This window comes from Lepisosteus platostomus, chromosome 6, assembly GCF_059453375.1.
Source record: "Lepisosteus platostomus isolate fLepPlt1 chromosome 6, fLepPlt1.hap1, whole genome shotgun sequence".
Classification (NCBI taxonomy): Eukaryota; Metazoa; Chordata; class Actinopteri; order Semionotiformes; family Lepisosteidae; genus Lepisosteus; species Lepisosteus platostomus.
This window is the reverse complement of record NC_142616.1, coordinates 3319999-3334359: the sequence shown is the minus strand read 5'-3', so window position 1 is coordinate 3334359 and position 14361 is coordinate 3319999. Positions and strand designations below refer to the sequence as shown.

General features: G+C 47.4%; 1 protein-coding gene and 1 pseudogene across 2 annotated transcripts; both read left to right on the top strand.

Annotated features, from left to right (window-relative positions):
• Positions 1-2554: 2554 nt before the first annotated feature.
• On the top strand, positions 2555-6822 carry LOC148659628 (E3 ubiquitin/ISG15 ligase TRIM25-like). The gene is made up of 3 exons (XM_088638118.1): positions 2555-3356; positions 6383-6616; positions 6769-6822. Exons 1-3 carry the CDS (start codon positions 2766-2768, stop codon positions 6820-6822), a joined length of 879 nt encoding a protein of 292 aa, XP_088494244.1. The 5' UTR covers positions 2555-2765.
• Positions 6823-11332: 4510 nt separating this feature from the next.
• Positions 11333-13855, top strand: LOC148659627 (butyrophilin subfamily 1 member A1-like; annotated as a pseudogene). Its single transcript, XR_015939305.1, has 2 exons — positions 11333-12454; positions 13026-13855. The product of XR_015939305.1 is annotated as a butyrophilin subfamily 1 member A1-like (transcript).
• Positions 13856-14361: the final 506 nt, after the last annotated feature.

The window sequence follows — 14361 nt, the reverse complement described above, 5'->3', positions numbered from 1 at the left end:
ACTGCAGCCTAGTCTACTCACAGCTGACATCATAGCCTGTACCTACGAGTCAATATGTCCTCAGATCCAGACTGAAGACCCATGACTGCAGCCTAGTCTACTCACAGCTGACATCATAGCCTGTACCTACGAGTCAATCTGTCCTCAGATCCAGACTGAAGACCCATGACTGCAGCCTAGTCTACTCACAGCTGACATCATAGCCTGTACCTACGAGTCAATCTGTCCTCAGATCCAGACTGAAGACCTACTACTGCAGTCTAGTCTACTCACAGCTGACATCATAGCCTGTACCTACGAGTCAATCTGTCCTCAGATCCAGACTGAAGACCCATGACTGCAGCTTCGCCTCCTCACACCTGACATCATAGCTTGCTGCAGCCATGGCTGCTGGTGCTGCTGTACAGGCCATTATGTGTCTCTGTGTTGGCCCACCAGGCAGATACATCTGTTCTGACCAGACTATCCTATTCTCCTCCCCACGTCTGGATGGCACCCAGGCTGGGGACCATCTGAGCTGGATGCTGCATCACTGCCATGGATCCAAGAGGGACATCGTGGATATAGCTATCGTTTAGGAGGATTTACTGGTCCACAGAGATCTGCATGGAGTACTGACACACAGAAGACATGATGGCTGGATTAATACCCTCATTCATTTATTCCTTTTTTATTTCATTTAAACTCGTCTGAATCATTCTGAAGTGATTTCGTCATGTGTACCTGTTCTTTCTATCTCGAAATGTTAGATGTTCTCTGGTTTGGATTGTATTTCTTTTGTTACCGTTTATGCAGAAAGTTAAGAAAAAGAACGTTAGTAGTGGTGGAGGCGAGGGCTCAGACCCCCCTGAACCCCGAAAACGCTACATCATTATATGGCTCTGCGGCTCAGGACCTGCGCCTCCTTCAGGTGTGAAGTTCACAGCTGATAAAAGGAAGAGGAGCTGTTACCTGTAGAAATTCCTTAACTTCCTTCATGTTGTCCTCAAAGACAAACTGCAGGCAGCAAAGATAAAAAGACCATTACCTTTGCTGACTGCCCTGTCTTTCTCACACCTGAAGATGCTCCACAGCCGGGGCTGGAGGGAAACAGGGGTGTTCGGGGGAGGTGTGTCCGAGGCAAACTGTCCAAGGGAGTCCGAGGTGAATCCATGAGTGTAGCAATAGTCCAAGACCGGGTGATCCATCCTGACAGACGAACAGAGTTAGAAGTCGGAGCGGGATCTGGCGGAGGGTCGGGGGAATAAAAGGAATAAAAGGGGGTCACGGGGCCAGACGCTCCCTCATCCCGGACCCAGAAGATCAGGACACCGTGATGAAGCCTGTGCCGCTGAGTCGCTCCTGGACTTCCGGGTGTCCATCTTCCACAGCTGAGCCCAGACTGGCAGGAACGCCTGGCTTGTACAGCACGGGGGGCAGGAACCGGAGGCAGGTGCAGGAGATCAACACTAAACTAGGAAGGGCTGGAGCCTCCTTAAGAGGAGGGGTTTACGAGCGTGACAGGTGTTTGTATTAAGGATTCCATTTGCTTGTGGTTCTCTTCCTAAAAGGGGGACCTTGCTTGTGTTTTAGGATGCCTTTGTTGTAAAAGACTTGAGGACAGAATCCTGGCTTTTCTCAGGAGTACAGCCCTGAGATTCCAATTGGTTGTGACCAGACGACCCTGAAAACGTCACACTGAACACCAGTGAATCTCAGCTGCAGGAGATACAGGAGGGACTTACTGTATCCAGACTGATTAACTTCTCAGAGGTGTTGACAAGAAAGTGGGTTTCCATCACAGCACAGGAGTACTGCTTTACACAAACAGTGGTGGGAGTGTGAAACAGGTTCCACAACCCCTTAGAGTTTCTAGTAATTATCAGACACGCGGGGTGTTGTCAGTCCCTGTGGAAGGAAGGAGAGCTGCTGCACACAGAGATCAGGGGCTCGTTGTTGCGCTGGGTGGATGGAGATCACAATCACACCCACATGACACTGCCCTGTCCATCTGCCCCTCCAGCGTCTCTCGGGGGAGAGATGGGCTCGTGACTCTCTGCAGCGCTCCGCAGGTCTGTGCGGCTCACAGGGGGGTCACTGCGCAGGTGAAGCACGAAGCCCTGGACGTACCCTGCTGGCCCACACGATGCAGGGCAGAGCCAGGCAGCAGGCTGGGCTCACTGGCCTGGAGAGAGAGACACAGCAGGCTGGACTGCTCGCAGTAAGAGCTCACACCCGGACAGTGAAATCCTCTGCACCATGTGGAGCTGTGACACCCCTCTGTCAAAACACAGCTGGAGGAGAACCTGGAGCCAAATAACTCCCAACGATTAAACAGCTGGATGGGCCAGCTGGCCTCCTCTTGTCTGTCACCATCATGCTCTGATCTTCTCACGCTGTGTGAGCGAGTTAGTATTTTATTGTTTTGATTATTGGGAACACAAACAACTGGATTGACTTCACCTGAGCAGCTACTGACATCGACGTTTATTAAAAAAACTTCTTTCTGTCAGTCCAAAATGACACAGTAAGTCACTTCTCTTACAACCCCACACCTTCCCCAAACAACAACCACCAAAGCCGTTTCATAACTGCAGCTCTAAACCACTCCCCCTGACAACCCTAATCACACCCCTAACAACCACACCCCCTAATAATCACACCCCTGCAGCTCTGTGCAGATCCAGGAAGTGAAACTCAGAGATCAGTTTCGTTTCACTAGAAACAGCCTCACTGCAGCTCCGTCTCTACTGCTCCTCTCTGTGCAGTTTTTACTTCTCAGAAAAATGGCAGAAGGCACTTTTCCATTTTCTCAGGACCAGTTCAGCTGCTCAGTGTGTCTGGATTTGCTGAAGGATCCAGTGACTCTGCTCTGTGGACACAGTTACTGTAAGGGCTGTATTAAGAACTGCTGGGATCAGGAAGATCAGACTGGGATCTACAGCTGCCCCCAGTGCAGACAGACCTTCACCCCAAGACCTGATCTTCACAGAAACACCATCCTGACTGAAGTGGTGGAGAAACTGAAGGAGACAGGGCTCAGTGGTCCTCCTCCTGCTCACAGTCCTGCTGGCCCTGGAGATGTGCTGTGTGATGTCTGCACTGGGAGACAGAGGGGAGCTGTGAAATCCTGTCTGGTGTGTCTGGCCTCTTACTGTCAGACTCACCTCAATCTACACAATGAGCTCCACCCTGGACACAGACAGGAGCTGGCTGATGCCACAGGACAACTGCAGGAGAAGATCTGCTCCACTCATGACAAACTGCTGGAGGTCTATTGCCGTACTGACCAGAAGTGTGTTTGTTATCTCTGTCTACTGGATGAACACAGAGGCCATGATACTGTCTCAGCTGCAGCAGGAAGGACAGAGAAACAGGTACAAAATGTTTAGTGTCTAGTACAAAATGTAAAAAGGATATATAGTATATTTGATGCTTTAAGTGATCTCTGGACTGTATTTACTGTATCTGTAATGCTGGATCTCCACTGCTGAGTCCTGCTCATGTACTCAGCTGTGATCCACACTGTTGTGTCTCTGAAGTGTCTCCTGTTCTTCTGTCTGTTGTTCATTATCTCCTCCTCCTCTCCTTCACTGTTTCCCTCTTTACTGTCCTCATGTAGCACCGTACAACTTCACAGCACACTCAACACCTCTAGAACAGACTGCACCCTCATTAATGCGCAGCATACTCAACACCTCTAGAACAGACTGCACCCTCATTAGTGCACAGCACACTCAACACCTCTAGAACAGACTGCACCCTCATTAATGATGTCCTGCTTTTTTTTTCAGCACAATAGTATTATTATTTATAATAATAAACTCTATTTTTATATGATAGATTTAAAATGGCTTCTCAAAGCACTTTACAGAACACAAAAGGTAGAAGGTAGAAGGGGGTTTTGGAAAACAGTATAAAAGCAAAGAAGCAGAAACAGACCCAGTTAAATTAAAACCCTTCTGAAACAGAAGATTGTGAGTCTGGATTTGAAAGAGCTCAGGGAAGGTGACTCTATGATATCCATAGGGATACAATTCCAGAGCTCTGGGCTGCAGCAGGAGAAGCCCTGTCACCCAGAGTGCTGGCTTGGGGGACAGACAGGAGACCAGAATTAGAAGAGTGAAGGTTGTGAGGTGGGGAGTAGGATGATAGTAACTCTGACAGGTACTGAGGTGTCGAGCCATGCAGAGACTTTTAGGGGATCATGAGGACTTTGAAGTCAACTTGAAACCTGATAGGAAGCCAGTGCAGGGACTCCAGGACAGGAGTAATGTGATCACTTGCACTAGACCTGGTCAGAATTCTGGCTGTCATATTCTGGACATACTGAAGTTTGTTCAGTGTGGGTTTAGATACCCCAGCGAGTGGAGCGTTACTGTAGTCAATATGAGTAAAGATGAAAGAGTTGACCAGCTTTTCAGCAACAATTAGATATAACATAGGACGCAGCTTGGCAGTATTTCTGAGGTGGAAGAATGATGTTTTGATAATTTGTTGAATATGTCATCCTGGATCAGATATCGCCCCCAAGTTGTTCAATTTTGACTGTGACTCCAGTACAGTGTCATCCACAGATAAGGATACTGCATTGGTGTGCCAAGAAACATGACTTCTGTCTTGTCGCAGTTTAAATGAAGGAAATTGTGAGTCATCCATGTGTTTATGTCAGAGAAGCAATTAGAGCAGAGACATGTCAGTGTCGGTTTAGTATGGACAGACTGTACTGCAGATTTGAGTATCATCAGAACTCATACATGCTGAAGGGTAGGGGCCCAGTGTCAACCCCTGAGGAAGACCAGACTTAATGAGTCCAATTTCAGAGCTACAATCACCAAGATAGACAAAGTGAAAGTGATCAGTGAGGTAAGACTGGAACCATTGAAGAGCAGTGTCAGAAACTCCAAACACAGTCTCAAGACAAGAAAGTGAGAGGTCATGGCTGACAGTGTCGAAAGCAGCACTGAGCTCAGTAAGAATGAGGACAGAAAGAGAACGAGAATCAGAAACCGTTAGAAGATCGTTAGTGACTTTGACCAGGGCACTTTCTGTGCTGTGAGGTTGTCTGAAACCATATTGGAGTTCAAAGAGGATTTTATACCTGAAATCTAACAGCACACTGTAAACTTTCTGCATGAAAAGGTAATGAAAGGGTATGAAAGTTGGAGAGAGGGTGAAAGTTGTTCAGGCTGTCCAGAGCCATGATTCTCTTTCTCACACAGGGGTAACAGCAGCAGTTGTGAAGCCACTGGTACCACATCAGTGCTCAAGGATTCATTTATTATACTGAGGACTATGCGGCAGAAAGCAGAGAAACAGGATTGAAATAAAGTGCTGGGAAGGGGATCTAATAGGCAGGTGGTGGATCTCAGACATATAAACCAGTGAACTGTGGTATAATACCTTCACCTGCTTTATTAAATACAAGACTCACGCTGGGCTCTGCTGGAGTCAATCTGACACAGAACATGTTTCCTTTTGTCCTCTGAAATGATCTGAATTTTCCCAGAAGCAGACAGGATGTGAGATGTGGTCGGACACAGGGTCTGCCTGGTCCAGAACCTCATCCAGCGGTCAAGCACGTCAGCCACAGGGTCTCCTCTGACCACTCAGAGAAACTAGTGGCAACAAGGCTCATCAGCACTGCTGTAGTCCTCTGTTTTGAGATGCCGAGAGCAGTCAGGACACTAGTGTATATTGAGATGAATGAAATCTGAAATCTCTAGATTATGAAGGAACAAGTAATAGGTTTATTCTTCTTCAGGTGTGAGAAACGTTGTGTTTTCTTTCTTCTTTTTTTCAGTATGGAATAAACCTATTGCTTGTTCCTTTGGAGCCTACGCATGCTGATGCAACTCCCCACCTGTACTATCTCTAGATGATGTTTTATATATCATTTGAAACACAATTATCTTGTTTTTACATTTCACCTCACATACAGATGTGCAGACCCAGGTCTCAGGTGTCTGCTGCGCTGCACACGCTGCCGGTGTAGATTAGACATGAAACAGGAGCATGTCAGACAGGACCAGGAAACACATCTCGTGTGGATAATACATCAGGGATACAGAGTGTGGATTTCCCAGGGTGACTCTAAGGGGTGTCTCTGTGATGTGATTCTCTTACAGCAGAAATGTCCTGAGTGTCTCTGTTTCTCCACAGAAGCAGCTGGGGGAGACACAGACACAAACCCAGCAGAGACTCCAGGAGAGAGAGAAGAAGCTGCAGGAGCTGAGACAGGCTGTGGAGTCACTCAGAGTGGGTATTCATCAGAGGAGTGGACACACAGACACACATTTGCACAGCTGGAAACTGGACAGTACCCTTTGGAAACAGAGCATACAGCATAATGTAGTTTGAGTGTTTTCCTGTGTAATAATCCACTTTGTGTCTCCTCCCTCAGAGCTCTGCACGCAGAGCAGTACGGGACATTGACAGGATCTTTACTGAGCTGATCCGCTCCATTGAGAGAACACGCTCTGAAGTCACAGAGCTGATCAGAGCTCAAGAAAGGGCTGCAGTGAGTCAGGCTGAAGGACTTCTAGAGCGACTGGAGAAGGAGATCGCTGAGCTGAAGAGGAGAGACTCTGAGCTGAACCAGCTCTCAGACACAGAGGATCACATCCATTTCCTCCAGGTAACATCACTGCTCTGTGACTCTGCAGTACAGAAGGGTGTCTCTCACACAGAGCTGCTCCTGGCTTCTCCCCAGGAATGTGTGCTGTGTTTGAATGGAAACTCTCAATTTTCTGCTGCAGAATTTCCAGTCTGTATGTGTGCCCCCTGGAGCTGGAGACTCACCCAGTGTCCCTGTCCGTCCACACTTCTCCCCTGAGGCAGTGAGGAGAGCTGTCTCTGGACTGAAAGAGCAACTGGAGAATCTCTGCAAGAAGGAATCAATAAAGATTTCCATTAAAGGTTAGTAGAGAAACACACTGATGTCTTTCTGGACAGCTTATATATTTCCTGTTTTTCTCTTATATTTCCAATGTATTTTTTGTGCAGTGACTGTATTTATCAGAGCAGCTTATCAGTCAATGATTCAAATTCTAGGTGAAATATCTTAAAATCTCCAGTCTCACAAATCTTTATGACAGTAAGTGTGTTGTTATATTGTGCTGTATATAGTTTAACAGGAACGTTTTAATAGGGGCTACAGTCCCAGTCCAGTAGAACATGTTATTCCTGTTACTCTGTTACTGCAGCCCTGATGAGACATTTCTCTGTGTGTCTCCCCAGTGATTGAAGTCTACAGTCTGCAGACTCCAGAGCCCGGGTCCATAGCACAGCTTTTCCACTGTGAGTCTGTTTTCACAACAGTTCCCCTCTGAAATATACCTGGAGCTCAAACACACAGCAGGAACAGTGATACAGAAACTGATACACACTCTGACACACACACTGATTCACACTCTGATACATGCTGATACACATCTAAATTCAGAAAGTCAAGCTTGCAGACAGTCACTCTGTGTGGATCAGAGACACACTGTGTCAAACACACAGATGGACACTGAAGTTCCAGTGGGTGTAGTTTATTTAAGAAATTGCACTTTATTACATCAATGTGCAGTGCACAGTGCTTACAGAGAATACTATTCTGACAACAACTCTTCTACAGAATTTAAATCGTCTCAAAAAGAGTGATTGTCCATTATCAATCATTCTATTTTGCAAGTCGTCAGTGAGGCTGGTTCACACAATAAGAGCCCCTCCAAGCCTCCTGGGTGTTATCACTGGCTACAGTCCTGGCTCTGAAACTGTGATTGTCCATTTTTCAACAGGATTACCAAGGAACAGTTTTTCTGGGATTTCTTCAGCCCTCAGTACTGTCCAGTGCTCTTTTGCTCTGATGAAACAGTTCAGCAGTTCAGGAGTTGTATAGAAACCAAAGCTCTCAGGCAGCGGACGTGGGGCGACCTGGTGCTAGGCGGGTCTCAGGACATCCGAACGTCAATCCTGAGCCAAGGGGAATAAGAGACCCGGAAATAGATATACCCAGAGAGAGACACCGGAAGGACAGCAAAGCACAGGAAACTAGGGAAAGGACAGAGTAGGAGCTCCCTCTGGCTGCAGAGGCCATGACAGCACCCCCTCCCCTTCATGGGCGGCTCCTGACGCCCATACAAATAAGCGAGCTGCACAGCACTGGGGGGAGGGAAAACCTCATTTCACTGAAAGGAAACCTCCGGGAGTCCACGGCTGAGAGCTACCCCCTCCTCCAGGGTAGAAACCTTTATTGGGTAGAGGAAGGGGGGGGCAGGGTAGTGCTCCGGAGACATGAAACAAAAAAAGACAAGTAAACAAGCACAAACAACGACAGAAATAAACCTGGGAGACCAGGGGAACAAACCACAATAAACAGATAGGAACCAAGAGTTCTACAACACAGGGGACAGGGGGACCAGAGAGAAGGGGAAACCAGGAAGTGAAAAAAGCAAAACACCAGGCAGAAACAAACAAAAGGACAAAAACCGGGGAAAAATACCGCAGACTGGGCAATAGGCACATTCAACATTCTATCACTGATATCGGAGTGGACAACCCAAGGAAAGCCAGGCACAAAGCCCGCTCACAGGCACAGGAGTCGGAAAAAGAATCTCGCGATTAGAATAGGAGAGCTGAGGGGAAAAAAAAGCCCAGAGGAAAAAAAACTGCGGAAAAACAAAAAAGCGCCGCTCGCAGGGTCAGTAGGAGGCTCAGCGTTCTGTCACGGATGTCGGAAGGGACAAATCGTGGAGAGGCAGGAGAGTGAAAAAGACCCTATGCGTAGTGGTGGAACAGGGGTTAGCCTGGGCTCAGCTGTTCAGGAGTCGTATAGAAACCAATGTCCTCAGGCAGCGGACGTGGGGCGACCTGGTGCTGGGCGGGTCTCAGGACATCCGAACGTCAATGATGAGCGAAGGGGAATGAGAGACCTGGACATATATATCCCCAGACACAGAGACTCCGGAAGGACAGCAAAGCACAAGGAACTGGGGACAGGACAGAGTAGGAGCGCCCTTTGGCTGCAGAGGGCATGACACCGGATCAGATGCTTCATTCACGACTAGGTCAGCTAAAGCCAGCAGGGTGTCTGCCTTCAGCACCCTCACTTTCCCCATGAGAGTCAGCGTGCGAGTCTTCCACAGGCCCAGTTACACGTTGACCTTGACGGTCCTCTCTGTCCAGTTTATGTTCTTGTTGTCCTGGCTCTGGAATGAACACCAGTATCATTAGGGGCTCCATGCAAAGCTTGAGACCTTCTGGCGGCATGTTCCTGTCCCTCCAGGGTCCAAAGAGCTTGCCCTTGCTCTTTCTTTTTATTAGCCTCAAGTCTAATAAACATTAGACTGCAGTACTGCTCCCTAACCTGCAGCCCACTCTGCAACCCCCTGTCTGAAATCAGGAACAGCGTCATGTGTACTGGGAGATCTTGAGGACTTCCCCTGTGCCTCTGCCTTCAGCTCTGTAATGAGAACATAGAGAAGAGGTGAAAGAGGACACTCTTGTCCTACTCCAGATTACTGGGGGATTAAATCTCAAAGATGTCTGTTCATGTTGACCCTACTGCTTACTTCAGAGTACAGTATCTCTGTCCAGCAGCTGAAACTTTCTCAGAATCTGAAGTGCTCCAGCCCTCTGAACAGATAGCTGTGGTTTACTGTGTCGAAGGCTTTCTCCTGGTCCAGGCTCACCACCATCTTGGGCACGTTCTGGTCCTCGGCCCAGGTGATGGCATCTCTGGTGAGCTGGAGGTTCCAGCTGACTATCACCCTCCCAGCCCACATGTCTGGTCACTGTTGGTGATGTGGGGCAGGGCAGTCCTCAGTCTAATGGCCAGTAGCTTGGACACGATCTTGATGTCCATGCAGAGCATCTTTTGAACCCCTCCTGAAGTGCTGAGAGATGACACATTCCCTCATCCTGTGTCCAAGCTTTTTGCTGATGGAAGAGCTCTTGTTCCAACCTCCACCAGGTCTGCCACTGGGGTGTCCCAGAAGCAGGTGTAGAATTCCTTGGGAAGTCCGTCTTGCCACAGCCCTTTGCCATTCTCCATCTGTCAGAATGTGTCAGAGTCTGAGACCCTGGATTTGTGAATAACTGGAATATTCAGGAGCAGAGCCAGTCTCACAATAATGATGGTATGATGACACTGCTCTTCCCCTGCAGCTTCACAGACACACAGCCTCTTGTGAGAGGCAGCAGTGGGACTCTGGTACAGGGGCTCCTCTGGGGCCTGTAGGCCTCTCTCTTGTCTGAGAAATGGCTGCTTCTCTTCACACATCAACCAGGCTGATGGGTCAGCAGGAAGAAACAGTCAGGACTTGATCTGTCTGAACAAACAGACCGATAGGAAAACCCAACATCATTTGTTCTTGATATCCTGCCAAAATCAGAATGTCTTAGGTTATTGTTGGTCAGTCACTAAATCTTTAAGCACAAAAACCTCAAACGCTTTTAGACTACAGTCTGCAGACATCAAATACACCTGAACTGGGAATTACACAGTACAATGCAGGAGAGGTAGAAGTTGAAGGGGGAAGAAACAGTATTTCTGTGTATTTTGCGCAGATGAAGGTGAAGAGATAGGGGAATGACAGACAAAAAGAAAAAGAATTCAGGACGACACACATCCCTTTACACAGTTTGTTCATTGCTGGCTTGCTGTTTACTGGGACCAACAGTAACAGGAAGCCAACAGCAGGTATAAGTCATCGTAAATGTATTCTGTTCAGTGTTGAAAGAGTGAGCAAACACTCTGTACAGGACATGTTTCTGCAGTTTCACATCAAGAAGAACAGATGTTTGGAAAGCTGTGTCAATTCTACTTGTCACAGAAATGGTAAAAATGACACACGTTTAAGATCAAGATCTCTTTATTTGCCATATACAATCTCTTGCATTAGGAATTCATCTTTTCACATACAGGACCCCAGCTTGCTCTCCGTGAGACACAGACACACAGACAGAGAGAAGCTTGGGGTCACAGTACAGCCTGTTTTCCTCAGAGCAGCTCAGACATGTCAGGGTCAGGTGCTCATGGTTAGTTTAAGAGGGGTATTTACTGGGGCTGTAGGGCTCCTCTTACTGGTCAGGGGTAATAACTTTGGGGTCTTTCTCTTCAGCCCAGCTGGTGTTCTCACATGGTCCTGGTCATTAAGAGACCCAGTGGTGTGTTTCACTAAGAATGACAATGGAGTGTCAATATTATTTCACTAGTCCCACCAGAGTGAGTGTGTATTGGGGTGTTTGCCTGTGATATTGGGGACCTCGTTTCAAACAGGAGTGATCTAGAGGGTGTCTGTGTTTCCAGACTGATAGACTCTCCTGTGGAGTAAATCAGTGTTTGACACTGTGTCCTGTTCTACACAGAATAAGTGTGAAATATCAGTAGAAGATGTTGTCATGATGGCTTCAGAGTTGCAGTGTCCAGAAGAGGGCGACCTCTCTCATCACTGAAATAAAGGCGCTCTGAGCCCAGAAATGAATTCAGGTATTAATAATAATTGCTTACACTTATATAGCACTTTACAGGTAATGGGGACTCCCCTCCACCACCACCAGTGTGTAGCCCCACCTGGATGATGCGACTGCAGCCATAGTGTGCCAGAACACTCCCCACACACCAGCTCTCAGTGGGGAGGAGAGCAGAGTGATGAAGCCAGTTCAGAGAGGGGGGTTATTAGGAGGCCATGATGGGTAAAAGCCAGGGGGAAATTTGGTCAGGACACCAGGGTTACACCCCTACTCTTTTCAAGAAACACCCTGGGATTTTTAATAACCACACAGGACCTTGGTTTTAAGTCTCATCCACAGGACAGCGCCTGTTTACAGTATCATGTCCCCATCGCTATACTGGGGAATTAGGACCCACATAGACTGCAGGGTGAGCACCCCCTGTTGGCCCCACTCACACCTCTTCCAGCAGCAGCCTTAGTTTCTTCCAGGAGGTCTCCCATCCAGGTACTGACCAGGCTCACACCTGCTGAGCTGCAGTGGGCTGCCAGTTGTGAGTTGCAGAGTGATATGGCTGCTGGTGTTTTTATAAATTCATGTAGGTGACTGTGTCAGCCTTTCTAGGCTCCAGGAGTCAAAAAATAAGAGCTGATAAGAATATCTTTGATCTTCACTAGATTGACAGGCAGACAGGCAAAGGGGAGTATTTACTCAGTATTAAGTATTAATAGTTTACACTGAAGTATTAAGTATGAGGAGAGTATTAAGTCAGTATTCATTAGTCATGCGAATAAAGCTTCTTGAATCGATTAAAACCCCCATTCGCTCAGGCATATATAAGCCCCGCCCCCGTCTCTCAGTGGTCAGAGCTCACTGATTGACAGCTGGTGTCTCCTATCAGAGAGACGGACAGTGAGCGCGAGCAGTCTGAAGTCAGTATGAGCGCCTCTGTTTCTCTCGTCTTTCTCTCCGGGTTTCTGGATGTGTTATTTCTGCTTTAAACTGAACACTTTGGATATTTCTTCGCATTTTCAAAGTAAGTGTTAAGGCTTTATTATATTTCAGTAAGACTTTGCTTTTTCCATTATATTTTATTTCTGTTAAAACTTGCATTACACAGTCTTTGAATTCAGCACTTTTTTATTCTGCGTCGTCAGGAAAATGGTCTCAGAGAAGATGAACGAGCTGCTGAACTGGGATTTGAAATAAACTGGTTTAACAGACAGGCTGTCCAGTTTCTTACAGTATACAGGTCGTTGTGGTGGGTTGTGAAGTGTTTGAAAGCGAGTGGTCGGGCTGTAGTTTCTCCTGCAGTCCGGTCGGTCCTGTGTTTATTAATAATGTCGTTTAAAAAAATAAAGTTTCATCGCTGTGAAAACAAGTGTTTAATGTTTGTATTTAGAGGATATTGGGATCACTCCCATGTGTAACACTAGTGAAACAGTGAAGAAGATGTCGTTTCTCTGGAAGGGAAGAGCAGTCATTAGTAATTGACTGGTGTTTCTCTCTCGGTGTGTTTGGGGACAAAGACATTTCACAGTCTGATGGAGTTGAGTTGGACTGTGATCGGCAGGAGCCTGTTGTGATGTTTGTGTTTTATTCCCCAGCTGCTGTGACTCTGGACCCTGATACAGCTCACTGTGAGCTCAGCCTGTCTGAGGATGGGAAGAGAGTGAGACGGGGACAGTGGAAGAGTCTCTCTGACAATCCTCACAGATTTGATCAGTGGTCCTGTGTCGTGAGCAGGGAGGCCTTCACCTCAGGGAGACACTACTGGGAGGTGGAGGTGAATGACAGCTGGATAATAGGAGTGACCAGAGAGTCTGCAGAGAGGAAAGGGAATTTCAGCTTCTCTCCCTAGCAGGGTTACTGGTGTCTGTACTCTAACCGGTCTGGTTTCTTTGCTCTCACTGACCCTGTGACCCCTCTCCCCCTCCGTCTGCGGCCCAGGAAGCTGGGGGTGTGTGTGGATATTGAGGAGAGGAAGGTCTCCTTTTACACAGTGGAGTCCAGAGCTCATGTCTACACTTTCACTGACATGGTCTTCCCTCAGGGGGAGAAGATCTATCCTGTCTTCTGGACTCTGGATCAGTATAAAGACCTTGAGCTGCTGCCTGCTGTCAGTGTGGAGATTAAACCCGTCACTGACTCATGAACACAGGCTGACTCTCTCCCAGCTCTCTGTCCACTGCTCACACTGGGAGACGGGCAGTGAGGTGAGGTCAGAAATATAGTAGGAATTGTAGAAATGATGATGTTGTGTCGTGTTTAATTTTTTTATTTACTATAACACATTTAAACGGGGGAAAATAACATGTACGAGAGAGGGCGAGATAACTCGCTACCAGCCTGCTGTACTCCTGACTTGTAAATATCTCTGGAAACCCTGCTGTGTTTTTTTTCTAATTTTTGAGAAAATAAACTTTTAAAAATGAAATCCCGTGTGAGTCTCTCCTGCGCGCGCCGGTGACTGTGAAGCTGCCAGAACGGGGAGGGATCCGCTGACGTCACCACAGCCAGGAGGAACAGGGACTGTGACGCAGACAGGAAGTGGCTCAGGGTGGTTATGGGAGTTGTAGTTTATCACCAGCGCTGTGTCTGTGAGCAGCTCCAGCCAGTCTAATACCCGGCTCCCTTTAATACAGGGATACATGACTATATTCAGTATTTTATGTTCGTTTGGGGTTTATTTTTACTGTGGTGGTTTGTGAGAGACGTTTTATTTGATCTCTGATCGTGATCCAGGGAAAAGTGGATGCTTCTTTCTAGTCTTTTGTTTATTTTATTTCCCAATGAAGTTTGGTAATGGGCCAGTGAAAGCTCCGCTTTCCTTCATATGAAGCCCAAAAGTTTGTTGGTAGCGGCGAGTTTTTTTCTTCACGGACAGAAACTTAGGCTCCGTGTCAGTCTTGTCTTCCGTCCTGCCTTTTGGACATGTCATGT